The sequence below is a fragment of the Macaca nemestrina genome, chromosome 14 (genome assembly GCF_043159975.1).
Source record: "Macaca nemestrina isolate mMacNem1 chromosome 14, mMacNem.hap1, whole genome shotgun sequence".
NCBI classification, from domain to species: domain Eukaryota; kingdom Metazoa; phylum Chordata; class Mammalia; order Primates; family Cercopithecidae; genus Macaca; species Macaca nemestrina.
Window position 1 is genome coordinate 115,117,060 of NC_092138.1, and position 19,790 is coordinate 115,136,849.

At 53.4% G+C, this 19,790-nt stretch overlaps 2 protein-coding genes across 6 annotated transcripts in view; one reads left to right on the top strand and one right to left on the bottom strand.

Moving 5' to 3' along the window:
• The first annotated feature begins 439 nt into the window (after nucleotides 1-439).
• Nucleotides 440-5,982, top strand: LOC105471881 (BRD3 opposite strand). Of its 2 annotated transcripts, none has more exons than XM_024789775.2 (3): nucleotides 440-591; nucleotides 890-1,135; nucleotides 1,253-3,158. In XM_024789775.2, exon 3 carries the CDS (start codon nucleotides 1,815-1,817, stop codon nucleotides 2,067-2,069), a length of 255 nt encoding a protein of 84 aa, XP_024645543.1. In that variant the 5' UTR covers nucleotides 440-591; nucleotides 890-1,135; nucleotides 1,253-1,814; the 3' UTR covers nucleotides 2,070-3,158. The 2 variants fall into 2 exon arrangements, with proteins under 2 accessions (XP_024645543.1, XP_024645544.1); XM_024789776.2 differs by having other exon boundaries at nucleotides 478-582; nucleotides 1,253-5,982.
• A 606-nt stretch (nucleotides 5,983-6,588) lies between these two features.
• LOC105471880 (bromodomain containing 3) overlaps nucleotides 6,589-19,790 on the bottom strand; it is a 37,114-nt gene continuing 23,912 nt past the window's right edge. For 3 of the 4 annotated variants that reach the window (XM_071078566.1, XM_071078567.1, XM_011724680.2), the window contains exons 8-12: nucleotides 17,110-17,301; nucleotides 15,404-15,639; nucleotides 11,039-11,331; nucleotides 9,722-9,850; nucleotides 6,589-8,742 (exon numbers count right to left, since the gene is read on the bottom strand). In XM_071078566.1, the coding sequence (XP_070934667.1) occupies nucleotides 8,627-8,742; nucleotides 9,722-9,850; nucleotides 11,039-11,331; nucleotides 15,404-15,639; nucleotides 17,110-17,301 (966 nt within the window). In that variant the 3' untranslated portion in view covers nucleotides 6,589-8,626. The remainder of the gene's footprint in view (nucleotides 8,743-9,721; nucleotides 9,851-11,038; nucleotides 11,332-15,403; nucleotides 15,640-17,109; nucleotides 17,302-19,790) is intronic. The other variant, XM_071078568.1, reaches the window with a different exon arrangement.

Sequence of the window (19,790 nt, forward strand, 5' to 3'; positions counted from 1 at the left end):
AGCTCCTCCTCCTCCAAACCTCCTCCTCCTCGCGCAGACCCTCACCATCCAGCCCCTCCTCCTCCAACCCCTCCTCAAGCTCCTCCACCTCCAGCCCCTCCTCCTCCAGCCCCTCCTCCTCCAGCCCCTTCTCCTCCAGCTCTTCCTCCAACCCCTCCTCCTCCAGCCCCTTCTCCTCCAGCTCTTCCTCCAACCCCTCCTCCTCCAGCCCCTCCTCCTCCAGCCCTTCCTCCTCCAGCCCCTCCTTCTTCAGCCCCTTCTCCTCTAGCCCCTCCTCCAGCCCCTCCTCCTCCAGCCCCTCCTCCTCCAGCCCCTTCTCCTTGTCCAGACCCTCACCATCCAGCCCCTCCTCCTCCAGCCCCACCTCCTCCTCTTCCAGTTCCTACTCGGGGCGGGCCCGGCCCGGCCTCCCGGAGCGATCGATGGCTCGGGCTCGTCGCACCCGCCTGCCCAGCCTCTGCGCTCGGCTCGCCAGGCCTGCGGCGCTACCATGGAGACACGGCCCCGCGGCCCCAGGCCCCGCCCTGGGAGCCCTGCAGCGCCTCGCCCCGCTGCCCGCGTCTCCGAGGCCCACGACGCGCGGTGACTGGGGTGGGCGACGTGGGGGACCCGGGGATGCGGGCGGACGATAGGGGACTGGAGGATGGGGCGACCCAGAGCGCGTGGAGTCTGGGGCACGGGGATGGGGGCCGCGGGCCATGCGACCGGGGCCCCAGGGTGCGCGCAGGCGGGGGGACGCGCAATGGGGGCTCGGGACGCTGAGGCTGACCCAGCGCGGGTATCCCAGGACGGGAGGTCCCTGACGCTGCGCAGCTGGGAGGGCGTTCGGGAGTGGGTTGCGATGCTTCCCTGTTCGTTTTCTCCTGACATCGTTTTTGTTTGGGTCCAGGGGCCTCCCGGGAGCTGGATGCTCGGAGCAGAAAGGCGGCCCTGGGGGCCCCTTCCGGTCCCGGGGCTGACGCCTGGCGGCGTCGCCGAGAACCCGCGCCCTTTCAAGCGCCGCTGGCTCCTGTTTCACAGATGGAGACCCTGAAGCCCCAACAAGCAGCCTCCCCAGCACCGCCCAGTGACTGAAAAAGCTGGCACTGGGCGCCCGTCTCATTCCCCACCCAGCTCCCAGGCTGCCCCACCGGACGTAAGTAGCTCGATCTAGGCCGCTGACCCCCAGACAGTTGATGCTGCGCTGTAGACTGCCGCCGCTGCCGGGGCGCTTGACTTCCCCTCGCCTGACTGCATGTTCGTTCCTTTGCAGCAGCATCTTTGGGGAGAGACGAGACCTGAACAGACGCTGGGGCCGGATCCCCAGGGTGGGTCAGAACAGCCGCTGCCCTGAAAGCCGGCTCGGACAGATGCGTGCAGGGCGTGCCACCGGAGCTCCTTGCAGCTTGCGTCTGGGGCCACCATGTCCCTTCCTCAGGGCGCTGGATCCATCTCTTCAAACTCAGTGGTCCAGGCCATGGTGGCAGAATCACCCCCCAGGGTGTGACGCCACGTCCTTATCAATTCCACACAGCTGCACCCGGAAGAGCTGTGGCTGGGCGCCGCTCTGACCTGTGTGCGGTCCCCTGAATGGGTCTCAGGTGTCTTCAGAATGGCGAGGCCGCCTCATTTCCTCGCCACACAACCCTCCTGAGGACGCTGCCTGCAAATGGGCTGAATTCCTAATTTCTACCATTCAGTTAAACGAGGGATCCTTAAACCCCAAAGCTGGGAAAGCTGTCCGTTAATTTAGTGCGAAGCCTGTGGCAGCTGTCCACTCGTGGGCCATCTCAGAACAGCAGGATTCCCAGGAGTCCAGCAAGACAGGGGAGGGGATGAGTGGCCGCGTCCCCCTGGCAGAGAAGGCCTTGTCTGAAGGCTACGCCCGCCTCCGGTACAGGGACACCTCCTTGCTCATCTGGCAGCAGCAACAGCAGAAGTTGGAGTCTGTGCCTCCCGGGACATACCTGAGCAGGAGCCGAAGCATGTGGTACTCACAGTATGGAAATGAGGCCATCTTGGTCCGAGACAAAAACAAGCTCGAGGTCTCCAGGGACACAGGGCAGTCCAAGTTTTGCGCAATCATGTAATTCCCATGTGAGCACCTGAGCCCAGGACCACTCTTCGAGGAAAACAGACATGGGTTTCATTCAGTTGTCTTGATTTCTAATCCTTGCTGGAAGATTTTGAATAATGAATGTGAAGATCAAACCGTGGCGTAAGAACCCAAGCAGCACAGAATCTGCCCCCGAGTCCCTTAGCACAGCCGCGGTGTGACTGGTGCACAGGACACTTCCCCTCTAGAGTCCCCTCAGTTACTAGTCAGCTGTTTCGACATTCAAATTCTCCAGGTGCTGCTAGGGACAGCATAGGCTTGGGCACTGCTAGATGCTTGGTTTAACCAAGCCAAGAGTAACCCTCCCATCCCTGTTATAAACCACCTTTTCAAGTTTGTATAGGTTTTAGTTTTTTGTTTTTAGCATAAATGGCGGAGTAGCAGCAGCATCTCACTGGGAGCTTTGTCGCACTTACATTTTGTTGTTTGCTTTTTGAGACAGGGTCTCACTCTGTTGCCCAGGCTGGACTGCAGTGGTACGATCACAGCTCACTGTAGGTTCGATCTCATGGGCTCAGGTGATCTTCCCAAACTCAGCTTCCCAGGTAGCTGTGGCTCCAGGCGAACTACTGTGTATAGAGACAGGGTTTCCCTGTGTTGCCCAGGCTGGTCTTACACTCCTGGGCTCAAGCCTCCCATGGTGCTGGGATTACAGGCGTGGGCCACAGCACCAAGCCCGCATTTATATTTTGAGTTACCAAAATGATCGTCCTGTGTGAAGCATCATGGTAGCTTCCAAGCATTTGCGGCCCACCGGCCAGTGCCTCCAAAACACATTCAGGAAACCTGAGAGTTGTAAGTTGCACATGTGTGGCGTACAGTGATTTCCATGTAGTAACAGGGCTGAGCAAGGCAGGCTCTCCGTCAGACTTAAAGCATTCAGCCTCTGCCCCCAGGCCGCCACTGACGTGTTCATGTCGCTGCCACAGCTGGCCACCTGTGTGTTCAGTCTCCATGAAGGATTCACCCTCTGCTCTGACATCTCCTTGGCTACACAAATGTGCAGGTGTCTCTTGTCAAAGCTAATTTTTCTTTTCTAAATAAACATCCTTTAATACACTGCTCCCCTTCCTCACGTTATTTTTATCCTTGTTCGTAATATGCTACTTGGCTTCCCATTTTTTATAGCAGTAATATCTAATTGATTGCTAAAAATTGCAATACAGAAGGGCATAAAGCAAAGCAAAAGTGCTCTCCCTGAGGAGAAGCTGGCTGGCAGCTGGGGGCATGTCCCGTAGCTCCTCAGTGTGCGTACACGGTCACATGATTCTGACGGCATCCTCCTGTACCATGCCTCTTGTGTCTGCCATTTTCTTTCTTGCCCAACTGTACAGACTGGGCATTCACTTCATGCTTTTTTGTTTGTTTTTTTGAGACAGAGTCACTGTGTTGCCCAGGCTGGAGTGCAATGGTGCAATCTCAGCTCACTGCAACCTCTGCCTCCTGGGTTCAGGTGATTCTCCTGCCTCAGCCTCCTGAGTAGCTGGAATTACAGGTGCCTGCCACCACGCCCAGCTAATTTTTGTATTTTTAGTAGAGACAGGGTTTCACCATGTTGGCCAGGCTGGTTTCAACCTCCCAATCTCAGGTGATATGCCTGCCTCGGCCTCCCAAAGTACTGGGATTACAGGTGTGAGCCACCGCACCCGGCCCACTTCATGCTTTTAACCTCTGACTCGCAGCTCTCCCGTGAGTCCACAGATGGGCAGTGACAGCGTCGAAGTTGTCATCTGTGCAAACAGCATGTTCTGAATGTGCCTGTACTCGGTTCGTGCTTCTCTTTGCAGCTGTGCAAGTTCATTCGCAAACATCCTAGAAGTGGAACTGCTGGGTCAAAGCGCATTCCCCAAACGTCCTGCCAGAGGCCTGGTCGGCAGCAGCCTCCTGCACTGCCTGGGTCCTTTCTGAGAGATTCCTGGCTTGTTTGCAGCCTGCGGCTGGGAGGTTTGAAGTCAGACTTCCAGGATTGCAGAATGGAGCTGCAGAGTGAGTAAGCATGGGGCTGGAGGACCTGCCCCGCTAGCTGACACACCCACAGCAAGGCGGGCCTGCCAAGGAAGCACTACACATCCACTAGGTAGGGTTTGTCTACATCTTTTTAGTTCTTCAGTTTAAGTCCTGCCTGGGAAGAAAGCAAACTCCAGAGGCAAATCTGGAATGCCCGTGGGCCACCTTCTCACCGCACCACAGACTCCCCTGAGGACGGGTTGTGGCGGGGTCGATGCCAAGCATAGGAGGCAGCGCTGACACGCAGAATGGGATCTGAGGTCATGTGCAGCGCTGGGAGGATGTGTGCTCAAGGGCCAGTCTCTGCAGGGGTCAGGGCGTGTGGGCCACGCACAAGCCAGCTGGCACTAAGCTGCTTAGGCTGCAGGAAGACGGCATCTGCCTGGGGCGGGCAAGGCCCCATGTCCATCCTCAAGGAGGCCGGTCTGGATAAGGGTCACAATCTGGCCAAGAGTGACACCGTGCCCCCTGACTCCATCTGGGGTCGAGTCGGACAGGTCCTCAGGCCTAGACGTGGGCCCAGCCAGAATCTTCTCCCCTGGAATGTCTCCTCCAGGCCTAGTTCCAGAGCTGTCATTCTTCAGTGAGCCGTGCTGCACGCCAGCCTCTGCAGTCTGGCAGTTAAACCTATGAAAATCTGCTTTTGGGATTTTATTTGCATGTCCCTTAGGACTGAGCGCATCACAGGAAGCCACTTCAGGGTGGACTGAGGTGCAGAGGGAGGGGACAAGTGGCCAGGTCGACTAGAAGAGCACAGAACCTGGCCGTCTCGAAGAGGGCAGCTTGTTCCAGGAAACCAATGAACTGTCAAGTAAAGGGGATCGTAGCTTCCTAGTGAGGCCAGAAATGATGCTCCCTTCATCCTGCCAGGGCACAGGATAAGGGCTACTTAATGGTTTGGTTATTATTATTTTTTTGGGAGATGTGGTCCAGGCTGGAGTGCAGTGATGCAATCACGGCTTTACTGCAGCCTTAAACTCCTAGCCTCAGGCCATCCTCCTGCCTCGGCCTCCCGAAGTGCTGAGATCACAGGCACGAGCCACTGCATTCTGCCTTTAAATGGTTTTTGGGGGCCCCTTTTGGATGCGTTGGGTGTTTTTGCCAAGAGTTACAGGATGTCAAGTGTGGGGAGCTCAGCACCCTCACTGTGGACCAGTGAAGGCTGTTCCACACCAGGTGCTTCCAGACATTTCTAGGCTCCAGGAGAGAGGCTGGGAGCCCCCACACAAAGCACAGGAAAATGCAAAGTAACAGTCCTTTTTTTTTTTTTTTTTTGCTTTTTATTATGAAAACAAAACAAATGCCCCAGGAGAAGGGTCCATGATTACCAGAAACATCAAAGAGTACTTTCTACCATTTTTATTCTGTTGTGTTGAGGCCAGCATTGCAATAAACAAGCTAAACTACTTACATTGGACTCATTTTCAGTAACTGACATTTACAGGAATATACTAGAAACGGCACTAAAAAGTTTAAGAAAAGTTACGGTAAACTTGCATGCACATCATACAGAAAAGTAACACTTTAACTATAAAAAGGAAAACCCTCCCGGAGGCCTTATGCCAGTGTTAAGAAACGGCGCTACTCTGGATGTGACCAATTCTGTATGTAGGTGTTACTCTTTCCCAAAAGACTGTCAGAGGCGTGAGTGCTGCAAAACAACAACAACAAAAACAAACACCAAAGAAAATGTGTCTTACAGTTTGTAAGCAAGATGACACCGCCCAACACAAAGAGGGGTCTGGAGTTCAGTTCACGCCCGAAGCCTGCCCCCTTGGCCTCCAGGGGTCACTCAGAGCATTCTCAAATCCAATTCCGACACACGACTTGTCACTGCTCCTCTCCCCTTGAAAAAAGCATGTTAGAAGCTGCCCTACAGGTCTCAGCAGCGGGACAATCTAATTGAATCACCGCAGCCTTCTAATACAGAAGACGTGGACGTGACTGTCACCCTCAGCCTGCCGGCGAGGGCGCTGAGGAAGCCATCAATCCTTCGAAACTCTGAAAAGAAACCAGTGTTGAAGTCTGGACAGAAAGCCTTAAAAAAGTGACAGCACCAATGCGGCTGCTCAGTGTACCCTCGGGTGGGCCGTCAGGGTCAGTGGCTTCTTTCTAGATGAAAGGAGCAGAGGCGAGCCAACGCCACCATCACAGAGAACCAGCCGAGAAGGAATGGCCCCACGACGCTCCTGCTGCGCTGCCCCACAGCCGGCTGCTCCCGACAGCTCACACAGGCGGCACGTGCCTCACTGCCCTGTGGCTGGAGGGACATTTCAAGGAGCGCCCCCCATCCCCAGGCACCCCCAGCTTAAGGTGTGCGCATCACCCAGCCCTGTGCTGGCAGCACGTTACCAACCAGCCTGCATGAAGACCTGTCCACTGTCGTGTGTGAATTCCTTAAATTCGGTTTAAATAGTCCATTAACAATCTGTTGAGAAAATACCTTTGAAAAACAAGGGTAACTTTAAAAAATGGAAACTTTCAAATCCATTTATATTTTTATTATAAACAAAACTTAATTAAAAGTTTAACAAACTGGCTGAAAACTCACCAAGTGTCAGACTTACCAGCAATTTAAAAAGTAGTAACTGACCAGCATTTCCTCATCAGAGCCCCCTCTCCAGTAAGGGTGTACCTACATCTGTAAGGGCCAGTGGACTCTGAATCAATTTTATGTTGTTGTTTTTTTTAAATCACCATGTATTAGGATATTAATGATAGTCCCTCTATCCATCCAGAAGTGCTGGCAGAAAGCACTGGCCACCATACAGGACAGACGACACCACGGCTCCATAGCCAGCGTCTGCCTGGAGGCTCCCCCACGCCCAGGTCCGGGAGAATGCCTGGTTTCAGTCATTTCCGGGCTAACTGTGACAACGCGTGAGCAGGGAGCACCGTGCAAGTCTCTGGGAGGGAATCCTCCTGGGGCCCAGAGACTCCTCTACCCCTGAGGAGGGCAGACAGGCTGGGGAGGGCCTGGCCAGGCCTCTGTAGGCTGGCATGGGGCAGGCATGCCCACCCACGAGCCCGGGAAGCTAACCCTGGCATTCCTGGCCGAAGCCGCCATGCTCATTGGTGGGCCAGTGTGGGGGATCCCCGCACTCAAAGGCCATATGGCAGCCTCTGGGAAAACAAAACCAAAACATAACCTTCTATTAAACTCTGTATATTATTATTTTTTACAATAGAAAGTTAAAAATCAAGACTTAGATTTACTATACATTTTTTCTCTCAGATTACAAAGTTTATATTATATAACTGGGGTTCCCTAAATCGATTTCTTTTAAAACAGTCTTAAAGAGACCAGAAGTGAATACAAAAGAACTAAACAAAATAAAAAATTAGAATGTGCTGTAGCTGAAAGCTGTCTATACCTGTAAGCCTCCAAGTTTCATACAAAAAAAAAAAAAAAACCCACAAAGAAAAAACCCAAAAAACCCAGCGAACCCAGGGGCGAGCGCGCGAACACAGATGTGGGTGAGCACCGCGCGGTGGCAGGAGTTAGCACCTGGAGACGACAGGCCGCCGCCAGACAGGACCCGGGCCCGGCACACCACTGACAAGGCCTGCATCTCTGCGATTGTGTGAATGCATTTCTTCTGCGGTTTTTTCTTATTTTTTTTTTTTTAAAAATGACCAATGATGTTAATAAATAACTATTTATATACACAAAAGCTTGGGAAGTGGTTCCCAAGGGCGCAGCAGCAGCAGCAGCAGGGGCGGCGCTAGCCAGGCGGGGACTCACAGCGGGCTGGACTTCCGTAGAAAATTGCCGAACCTTACAAAAAAAGTCTCCTTTTTTTTTTTTTTTTAAATCTTTTCTTCTTTTTTTTTTTAAAGTTGAGGTAAAAGCTTCAGTGTATGGAAACCTGCAGGCTGCACACACAGCCGCTCTGTTCCCTCCGAGGAGCTCCTGACATCACCACGATCGGAGAACGCACATCCCACCCGACCCCCACAAGGGCTCCACGCTCCGGGCTGGGGCTGTGACAACCCTTCGCTTAGGCCCAGCCTGGTCCCCACAAACAGGCACATCTGTCCTCAGCCCCTCCAGAAAGAGGTGGCCGCGTCAGACACGAGGGTCAGAGCTCAGGGCCCACATGACAAGGACGAAACAGCTTTCAAATACAGTACCCATGGCCGAGACATTTCCTTGGAAAAAATGCTTTCTCGAGCTGTCGACCAGGTTGGGTCTAAGCAAAGGGATTCCACCAGGTTCTTCGGTACGAATCTCACACAGTTTTCTGGGGTCATCAGGTTAGCATGTGAAGTTGTCGTCTCCAAGTGACTGAATTCAGTGATGAAGAAGAGACTTTCTGCAGAGTTCACACCTTCTCATCAAGTCTAACGCACACACAAGATAGACCTCTGACCTATGAAAGCAAAAACTGGAAGATATCATAACACTGAATTAAGAAGCAGACCTGCACACCATGGAACGAAAGTAGTCTATGAACCACAGAGGGGCACGGCAGAGTCTCGGCGTGTGCGACATCCATTTGTCCTGTTCTGTCCGAAGCCAGTTCACTCTGAGTCGCTGCTGTCGGAGCTGGACCCGCTGGAGCTGCTGCTCCCAGACTCGGAGGAGCTGCTGCTGCTGAGCCTGGACGGGCCCCCTGAGGGTGCTGAGCCGGGTTTCTCTGTGGAGACATGGACAGGGAGATGCGCTCTGCACACCCACTCCTTGACCTGCTTGGCGGCACGTCGTCCATGCCAGTGTGACACCACCACACCGCATGCCACGATCCACCCATTTCCTGGCCCAGTCGTTTGATCAGTATTTATTGAAATTAATCAGGTCAACAAGACTATCTGAATATACTTGAGACAGAAAAACTGAATACAGACTACTAACAGGAAACGATGGATGCGAGAAAGGCTGCCCATCAAAAATATCCGCCAGTCACATGGCCACCAGCAGCAACGACAGGAACACCAGCTGCTGGCGTTTCTGGAGCGCTTAGTCTGCCTGGGGCGTCCCAAGAGTGACTACAGGAGACAGACCCCTTCAGTGGGCAGGGTCATGGGCCCTGTCTCGACACTGGGCAAACCATGTCGCAAGGCCATGGCCCCCAGCTAGAACATGCTCCAGTCCAGACAGGACCATACTGTCCCCCATATGTGTCCTGGAAGCCAGGGAAAGAGATGCGTGCTCTAACAGGGTCCAAAAACGGAGGCAAGGGCTCAAATGCTGGCTCCCCTGAACACAAGACCTGGCAATGCGCAGGGCATGGGGCTGGGCCTCCACCTCTGCTACCTCAGCCTGCTGTGAACTGCTGCCACTGCCAGGGAACAGTCAGAAAGCTCACTGCCTAGGGGCTGGGCTGCCCGGTCGAGCCCCACAAGAGCCCTCTCCTGGGGGGTCCTCTGTCTATGGTGCCCTGGAATGGGGTGTATCCACACACCCCCCACATTGCACACCTCCCTGCAGGGTTGGGGTGTGACCCCCGAGTGACAGACAAGGAAATCGTGGTTTCAGGAGCTCAAGAGCTCATCTAAGAACATGGAGCTCATCAGGTGAGCCACACTCAGAGGTGGGCCTGCTTGATGCTCAAACCCCTATTGCTGACAGCCCCCAACCCCCACCAAAGAGAGGTGGCATGGCGGCGCAGGCGGTACCTTTCCGGGCAGGTTTCTTGCTGCTGCTCAGCTGCCCGCTGACGTCCTGCAGACGCTTTTCCAGCTCCTTCTTCTTTTCCTGAGCTAGCTCCTCTTTCGACTTGGCTGCCTGTTTCTTCCCGCTTGCTGCTGTCGGGGAACAAATGGGCACTCAGACTGCAGAGGGGACCGATGGGGCAGGAGCCAGGGCTGCATCCAGGTGGCCAAGGCCCCAGCCCTGCACACTGGCATCCACACCAGCTGCCCAGCTTTCATGGGTCTGGGAGCTGACAGAGACACAGCTGTCACCAGGGCTTTAAGTGGCAGAAATGACTGGGTTGAGACAGACCCACCACCACCCGCATCTGCTGAGCCCTCAGAGTGTGCAAAGCCTGGATCCTAAGGTGACAGAGGCCATTCCTATGGTGCCAGCAGGTGCACAGGCAGAATGTGGTTTGGCCAGTGTCCCTCATGTGCGGGGCCAGAGCCTCTGATTCATGGACCTGCCTTACCAGGGCCGCTGCTCTCCACTGCCTGACACTCCTGAGTCACTCCCCCCAAGTCGACCCGGTGACCTGCTGTGGGTCAGACGCACCATGACCACACAGATATTCCAGCCAGGAAAAGGAGACTTGCTCTGAGAGCGAGCGAGGCCCATGCACACCCAAGAGGCCACATGCAAGTTCAAGTGAGCCCTGCACTCACTTGACAGCCTGTGGGGGCTGCCACAAGGGCCACCTCAGGTCTGCCCTCCCTCCTACTCTGCCAGACCTGCAGACCCCAGCAGTGATTTGTTCCTGCCACTGACTTCAGGGAAGCCTGGGCCGGTGCCCCACGGTCCGTCCTGTGAGGCCTCTGGACTTGTGACTCCAGTCAAAGGCAGGGTGTCCCTGTTATAAGAGAAGCCGGTCTGTCCTGCAAGGGACCATGAGAGGTCACCTGCAGCCAAGGCCCCAAATGGAGGGAACCTCAGGAAGGCATGCAGTGAGGACCCTAACTGGGCCCTGAATGAATGGGGTTTGGGGCCGAAGTCCAGCCCCAGGGTCGCGCGTTCCTTGGACAAGGTTAAGGCCAAGGCACGAAGTGCTGCCCATGTCCCTGACAACAGGGCAAGAGGGCTCTGGCTGGGTGGGGCTCAGGCCTGGGTTCAGCCCCAAGCCCACTGGCCCTGGCTGAGCACAGATATCCTCAGGGCATCTGTGGTGGGACCAAGGAGCCAAGACAGTGTGACAGCCCTGTGCCCACGCTCGCTGCACAGGGTCTGTGAGGAGTGACAGGAGGGGCAGGCCAAGGAGGGAAGAGGAGATTCGAGCACCATGCTCCACCCAGGCAACTTACAGAACGGTTTCCTTTGCTTTTTCTGTAAACAAGACTTGACATATCTCTCCAGTTCCCGCAAAGTGGTGGGTTTCAGAGTCTCAAAGTCAATTTCTATCTCGTCGGGGTTGGAGTCCCTGAGCGAGGGCTCCCGAGACTGGATGATGTGTACCACCCGGCCCAGCTTCTCCCCGGGCAGCCGGTTGATGTCCAGGCTAAGCTGGCGCTTTTCATCGTAGCTCATGGGCAGGCCTTCCTCCTCTTCCTCCGAGTCGTAGGAGGCAGATGCCTGCTTGCTGCCTTTCTTCAGCTGTCTGGGGCAGAAGACAGAGCAACGTGGCGTTGAGTCTCTGTCTACCTGCCCTGGGAGCCCACTGCACACACCCCTTCCTCCCAACAGCAGGCTGTTCTCTGGAACTAAGCTTTCTTCCCAAAGTGGTGCCCCAAGGCAGAAAATCCAAGGTTAGAAAAGTTGCTCCCAGCTGCCGGGTTTCCAGACCTTGGCCAGAAAACAATTACAGAGGTTAGTTCCTCTCCACACCCCATAGGCATCTCAAACTCCACAGGTCAAGAAATGATCTCTGTATTCAGGTAATCCAAAAGAAGGCAAAAAAGGGGGAACAAAGGAACAAAAAACACAGAGGAAAAAGAAAATAATAAAATGATACACCAAAATCCAAGTATATCAATAATTATGTGAAATATAAACTGTCTAAGGCCCGGTATGGTGGCTCACGCCTGTAATCCCAGTCCTTTGGGAGGCTGAGGCGGGCGGATCATGAGGTCAGTAGATTGAGACCATCTTGGCTAACAGGGTGAAACCTGGTCTCTACTAAAAATACAAAAAATTAGCCAGGAGAGGTGGCACACGCCTGTAATCCCAGCTACATGGGAGGCTGAGGCAGGAGAATTGCTTGAACCAGGGAGGCAGAGGCTGCAGTGAGCCAAGATCTTGCCACTGCACTCTAGCCTGGGCAACAGAGCAAGACTCTGTCTCAAAAAAAAAAAAGAAAAGAAAAAGAAAAAAAAGAAAGAAATATAAATGGTCTAAACACACCAACTAAAAGGAAGAGATACTCAGGTTGGATTAAAAAACGAGACCCAACTTACTAGTGTCTACACAAATGCCACTTTAAATATAATGTTCTAGGTAGGTTAAAAGGAAAAAAGTGAGGAAAAATATATACCATGCAAACATTAGTCAAAAGAAAAGGCCGGGCGCGGTGGCTCAAGCCTGTAATCCCAGCACTTTGGGAGGCCGAGACGGGCGGATCACGAGGTCAGGAGATCGAGACCATCCTGGCTAACCCGGTGAAACCCCGTCTCTAGTAAAAAATACAAAAAAAAAAAAAAAAATAGCCGGGCGAGGTGGCGGGTGCCTGTAGTCCCAGCTACTCGGGAGGCTGAGGCAGGAGAATGGCGTAAACCCGGGAGGCGGAGCTTGCAGTGAGCCGACATCCGGCCACTGCACTCCAGTCTCGGCGACAGAGCAAGACTCCGTCTCAAAAAAAAAAAAAAAAAAAAAAAAAAAAAAAAAAAAAGCTGGGGTGGCTATATTAATTTCAGACAAAGTAGACTTCAGAAAAAGGAATATTTTCAGGAAAAAAGGACAATGCAGGGACAGGCATGGTGGCTCACGCCTGTAATCCCAGCACTTTGGGAGGCGGAGGCGGGTGGATCACCTGAGGTCAGGAGTTTGAGACCAGCCTGGCCAACATGGCAAAACCCTGTCCTTACTAAGAAAGCAAAAATGAGCCAGCCATGGTGGCGGGCACCTGTAATCCCAGCTACTTGGGATGCTGAGGCAGGAGAATCACTTGAACCCGGGAGGCAGAGGTTGCATGAGCTGAGATCGTGCCACTGCACTCCAGCCTGGGCAACAGAGTGAGACCCCTTCTCAAAAAAATTTTTTAAATAAAAAATTAAAAAAAGGTTCCAAGTCAGTAATCTAATCTTCTACCTTGTAAAAAGAAGCCAAGTCTAAGCAAAAGGAAACAGTGAAGATGAGAAATAAATAAAAGTAAAAACATTTTTTAAAAAATCAGTGAAATCTAATTATGTTTCTTTGAAAGATCAATAAAATTGGTAAGTCTCTATCCAGATTCACCAAGAAAAAAGACACAAACTACCAATATCAGGAATGAAAAAGACACACCACTACAGGTCCTACAGACAATAAAAGGATAATAGAGAAATACTAACCAATAAACTCATGTCCGTAAGTTTGACAATCTGAGCGGAATGGATTAATGCCTTCAAAGGCATAAACCTCTAAAACTCACTCAAGAAGAAACTGACAATCTAATAAGTCTATACCTATTAAAATAATTGAATTCATGATTAAAAACTTTCCAACAATCAAAACTCCAGGCTCAGATGGTTTTGCTAGTGAATCCTACCAAACATTTAAGTATTAATATCAATTCTATAAATTTACTCCAGAAAACAGAAAAGGGGCAACACTTTTCAAATCTTTTTTTTTTTTTTTCTGAGGCCAAGTCTCACTCTGTCGCCCAGGTTAGAGTGCAGTGGCATGATCTTAGCTCACTGCAACCTCTGCCTCCTGGGTTCAAGCGATTCTCCTATCTCAGCCTCCCGAGTAGCTGGGATTACAGGCGCCCACCACTGTGCCTGGCTAATTTTTTCTATTTTTAGTAGAGACAGGGTTTTACCATGTCGGCCATGCTAGTCTCGAACTCCTGACCTCAGCTGATCTGCCTGCCTCAGCCTCCCAAATTTCTGGGATTACAGGTGTGAGCCACTGCACTCGGCCTTAAATCATTTTTTAATTGCCTCTAATCACTCAAATATTATATCCCAAGACTTTTTTTTTTTTTTTTAAAGAGATAAGAGTCCCACTGTGTTGCTCATGGTGGTCTCAAACTCCTGAGCTCAAGTGATCCTCCTGCCTTGGCCTCCCAAAGTGCTGGGATTACAGGTGGGAGCCACCACACCTGGCCCCAACTCATTTTTCAGGCCAGCATTATAATGATACTAAGACCAGACAAAGATAGTACAGGCTAGGTATCCCAAAACCAAAAATCCAAAATGCTCCAAAATCTGAAACTGTCTGAATCTTAACGTGACGCTCAAAGGAAATGCTCACTGGAGCATTTCAGATTTTCAGATTTGAGATGCTTCAGATTTGAGATGCTCAATGGGGAGTATAATGCAAAAATTCCACAATCTGAAAAAATCCAAAATCTGAAGCACTTTTTATTCTAGAAACACCCTTATTTTAGATAAAGGATACTCAACCTGTATAAGAAAAATGGATTTTTGCATCCCCCTCCAAAAAGGAAAGAGGGAGGGAGGGAGAAAAGAAGGGAAGGAAAGACCTACCCCGACCATTCCACTCACTGTCTCCATCAATGGCTGACCCAGCCGTCCAAGCGCAAACCCAGGACCCCCAGGCTCCTCTCCTCTCCCCTCCAAGCACCAGGACCTGGCCATGCCGCCTCCCAAATTATTCTACCTCCAGAGCCACACCAATTTATCTTGCCTGCACAACCACGATAACCTCCAAAGGGGTAGGTATCCTGTCTTCCATTCCAGATTCCCACTAAGCTCTTCTCCATAGCGGCAAGGATCCGACCATGCTGAGCTTAAATCCTAACTCCCCTTCATCTGCTTGGAAAGGAAGCATGAACACCTCAAACGAAGCCGGCCGATCTCAGCAGCCTCAACTCACCTCTTTTCCCAACTTGTTTTTTTTCAGTGGTGCCAAATTTGCCCTCATTCCCAAAAGGAACACGTCCTGCTGCCTCTGCGGCTTTGTACCCACTGTTCCCTGTTGTTGGAACTCCCTCCCCAGCCCTCGGCTGCCAAGCTTGCTCCCACACAGCTGTTGCCTCCCGCCCCGGGAGGCCTCCCTTCTACCTGGCTGGCAGAGGAATCCTGGGCCTGAGCTCCTTCCCTACTAGCTCATATTGCTTTGTGGCTCCTGCGTGTCCCCAGCAGACACTCTTCAGGGTGGTGTCCAGCCACAGCACGGGCTCAAGGAGGCTGAATGCAGCTGTGCACGATTCCACCACCCCTGCTCCCTGCCTATGGGCAAGCCCAAAATGGGGCATTCAACTCCCCCAAGTCAAGATCCTTGGTCCAGACCAGGAAAACATCCCAAAAGCTTCAAGATGTGGAGACCAGGCCGTGGCAGCACTTCCATGTCCAGAATCCAGGCCTGCCCTGCAGACAGCTGAGCAGCACCACCTGAGCCCCCGGACTTCCTAGCATAGGTCTCATCAGGTCCTCAGTCTCCCCGCCCTCATCACCCTGGTTTCCAGGTGGCCAAGGCACAAAGCCCCCAATCCCAGCACTGCTGCTACGTGAGCCCCCATAGCACACTGAGCGCCGGGCTCTTGCAGCCTGAGCAGGTCTGGAGCCCACCTGCCGGCCACGGTCGTGCTGTTGGCCTTCTTGGCAGGAGCCTTCTTCTGCTGGGCCTGCTTGGCAGGCGGAGCCACCTTGGCCTTCTTCTCTTCCTCGGCCTTCACCTTGTGCTTCTCCTTCTCCTTCTCCTTATCCTTCTTCTTCTTCTCCTTCTCCTTCTTCTCCTTCTTCTTCTTTGGTTTGTTTACGGGGGCCTGAGACAGGGCGGCCAGCTGCTCGTGCACGGCCTTCAGCTGGAAAAGAGCGGGCAGCTGAGCAGGCTTCGGGCACAGCCCACACCACTGGGGCTGCCTGGGGCCCTGGATGGGAGGGGGCTTGGGGCGATGTCGGAGCTGCCTCCGCTGGGCACGGAGGTGAACCAGGAGCACCCGGGCCCTGCTCTGCCCCTCACTCCCGTGACCCCTAGTGAGTCATGAGCCCTCTCCGCCTTGGCTTCCTCACCTGCAGTGGGGAAGAGATGCCTGGCCACAGGTTTAGCACTGCACAGGCGGCACAACAGGGCAGCTAAGGGCAGCTAACTTTTAAAAAAAAACTATTATACTTTAAGTTCTGGGATACATGTGCAGAACGTGCAGGTCTGTTACATAGGTATACACGTGTCACAGTGGTTTGCTGCAGCCATGAACCCGTCATCTACATTAGGTGGGCAGCTAACATTTTTATCACCACTGTTTAGATGAGGAAGGACTCTCTAGAAGTTTAAATGCCTGCACAAAGGAGATTTTCATCAGTAACTTCTGGGAAGCCATTGGATAACACGCAGGTCTCCGGGGTTAAAACAAACCACTGCCAGCAGCCAGCATTCATCCGGGGCCGCCCTGCAGCTGGCAGTGTGCCAAGCACCTCGCCCTCTCCACTGGAGCCACACCATGGGAGAGGAGAGGCACTGCCCAGGTGAGGACACAGCCTGTCCCTGCCTTTGGGTGGTCTGTGCAAGGAAGACAGTGGGTGGGTGGAGGAGCTGCCACCTCACAGACGTCTGCCCCGCTGTGTGTCCTTGCCACTTCAAAATCAAATGTCCGACCCAACTCTGGGGTCTGCAGGGCCATCGCTGTCCTTGCAGCCCTGATTCATGCTGTTCCCCTCCTGACTCGACAGCCCTGCTCTATTTTCTCTCAATCTGGGGCCCCAGAAATCATGCACCTGGCTGGCTGCCGGAGGTTTGGGGAAACAATTCACATCTTTCTCAATTCGACCTCGAGACAGCTCAGAGGGGGCGACATCTGTCCCATACTGCAAACGAGGAAAGCGAGGCAGAGAAGGGGGAGGAAGCACAGCCTGGCAGCTGGGCTGGGGCTGGGCTGGGCTGGGGCTGGAGCCCGCACCCCACCCCACTGCAAGTGACTGCTTGGAGCCCAGGCACTACTGCGGTCTCTGCAAGTGCCTCACAGGCCTTTCTCAAGCAGAGCAAGGCACACATAACCACACATGACCACTGAGCTCCCACCTGAGGCCCGCCAGGTCTCCAGAAACATCCCAGCCAGGAGTCAGCGCAGCCACCCATGTGTGCTGTGGGTTAGGCTCGCGCCACGCCAGAACAGACCTGGGGAGGGCACTCCGAGTACCTTTACGAGGAAGCACTGCGGCGGCTGCTGTGGGACACAGGGCAGAGGAGGGAACCATGCAAAGGGACAGACCTTGGGCTGCCGTGCCAGCAATCCCACCTCAGCCCCTGAACCCTACCCAGGTATGCCAGTGCCCACCTGCTCCTGCAGCTCTGCCAGCCTGGTGGCCCGCTCCTCCTCTGAGTCCGAGCTGCCTGAATCCGAAGAGCTCTCCTCGCTGCTACGGCTGCTCTCAGCACCCTTGCTCACCACGGGGGCTGCGGGGGCAGGCAGTGCCGGCGCCTCCACGGGCTCATCCGGCATCTTGGCAAACCTCATCTCAAACACATCCTGCGGGAGAACAGAGGTTGCCCTGAAGACATGGACCCCCATGGGGCTGCCCCTTGGTGTGGGCCCTCAGGGTTCCTGAAGTGCCCCTGGGGCAGCACACACAGCTGTTACAAAGGTCGGGCCAGGAGGAGACAGGGTCCCGCCTGCCCGGGGGCTGTGATCGCTTCCAACTCGCCCTCCCTCCCTCCCCAGGCAATTCCTGGGGACAGGCCTGGGAGCAGGGGACACAGGAGCTGGCCCACAGCTCCCTTCACCAACTCCATGAGCCCTCTCTAGAAGATGCACGCATCCTTCTAGCCTGCTGGCCCGAAGCTCTCCGGGCTGCCCCTGCTGTGAAATGGGAGTGTCTTCCTTTGAGCTTGGACAGGGTCCTCCACAGCCACAGGAGTCCGAGTGTTGACTCTTCACCCCAGAACTGACTGGAGCATCACATCTCATGAAGGGTTAACTCCAAAAGTTGGTCCAAAAGGCCAAAGTCTAGTCCTATCAATATTTTATTTACAAAAAAATATAAAAATTAGCCACTCATGGCAGCACACGCCTGTGATCCTAGCTGCTCGGGAGGCTGTGATGGGTGGATTGCTTGAACCCAGGAGGTCGAGGCTGTAGTAAGCTGAAATCATGCCATTGCACTCCAGCCTGGGTGACAGAGTGAGACCTGTCTCAAATATAAATATATATATAAATATTTCATTTTATATACATATATATTTTACTATTTTTTTTTTCTCTCGAGACAGAGTCTTGCTCTTTTGCCTAGGCTGGAGTGCAATGGCATGATCTCAGCTCACTGCATCTTCCACACCCTGGTTTCAAGTGATTCTCCTGCCTCAGCTTCCCAAGTAGCTGGGATCACAGGTGTGTGCCACCACTCCCAGCTAATTTTTTGTATTTTTAGTAGAGCCGGAGTTTCATCATGTTGGCCAGGCTATTCTCGAACTCCTGACCTTGTGATCTGTCTGGGCCTCCTAAAGTGCTGGGATTACAGGTGTGAGCCACCACGCCCAGCCTACTTTATTTTCTGTAAGGACAGGGTCCTGCTCTGTTCCCCAGGCTGGTCTTGAACCCCTGAGCTCAAGTGATCCTCCCACCCTGGCCTCCCAAGGTGCTGAGATTACAGGTGTGAGCCATCACACCTGAACTTCCTATCAAAATTGACTTTGGAAAGCCTTTGGACCAGGACCTAGGCCCTCAGTAGCCCCTCTCAGCACACGCCCCTCCCCGGGCCGCCCAGGCTCAGTGAAGACAGGGATGCACAGTGACACGGAAATGAGAGATTTCTTTGCCAAGCCCAGAAACCTGAATCCACACCGTCTGCACACATGATGTGCCTCCACTGTTCAGGCTGGACCCAGCTCTGCAAAAGCCCACCCCAGGCTCTCATATCCCGGGCTCTCCTCTCAGATGTCCCCAGAGGCAACCCAACCCACAGAGCAGCGATCCAGGCCCCCATTCGGTTGACAATCTTGAAGGTCATTCAGGTCAGGTCATTTTGCTGTTGGGCTCTAACCCCACAGCTCAATTGATAAAATGGTACAATTGCTAAATAGTGTTCAGTCATGGAAATCCATCAGCCTCAGGGTCTCACTCTGTTGCCCAGGCTGGAGTGCAGTGCAATCACAGCTCGCTGCAGTCTTAAATGCCTGGGCTCAGGTGATCCACCCATCTCACTCTCCTGAGTAGCTGGTACTAGGGACACACCACCACACGTGGCTCGTTTTGAAAATCTGTTTTAGAGACAGCTCATCTCAAACTCCTGGCCTCAAGTGATCCTCCCACCTCCGCCTCCCAAAGTGCTGGGATTACAGGCGTGAGCACCATGTCTATCCAACAGCACCTGTTGCAGGAGTAGGGGGGGCAGAGCTGCCGGCGTCCCTGCTTGGTCTGCAAGCCTGGGTTTCCATCCTCTATGCTCAGCTCCCTCGTTAAACTCAACCCAGCATTTACCAGGCTCCAGAAGACTGGGCTTTGCGAGGTCTTTTGGGTTCAAGACACAGTGAGCAAGGTCTCGGTATAAAACCGGGGTTCTGATGGCTTCCTCTGGATGTAATGGGACCTCCAGGACCACTCTGCCATCATCCCCCGCAGGACCCAGTGCAGAGAGAGGGTGGCAATGGCAGCAGTGCCTGGGAGAGGACCTTGGGCAGGCCCTGTGCATGGGAGGGTGGGAAAGGCAGCAGGACCCGCAGGGCGGGAACGAGTTTCTCTCTCTGCCCCTTTTATGGGTCCTGTGTCATCCGCAATAATACCACGGGCTGCTCGGGGATTTCAAAACAGTCTGTGCAAGGACTGTGAACATCTTACACAACATTCTGGGTCCCGTGAAAAGGAAAAGCACGCTGGAAGAGAACACGTACCCATAATTCTCCCCTTTCCTCCCAAAATCAAGTCCTTTGATTAAATAACATTTATAATAGGGGTGCTGTTATTGATAAAAGCAAACCACCTGCGATCACAATCAGAAAAGGTAAGAATAGATTCTGGCGCAT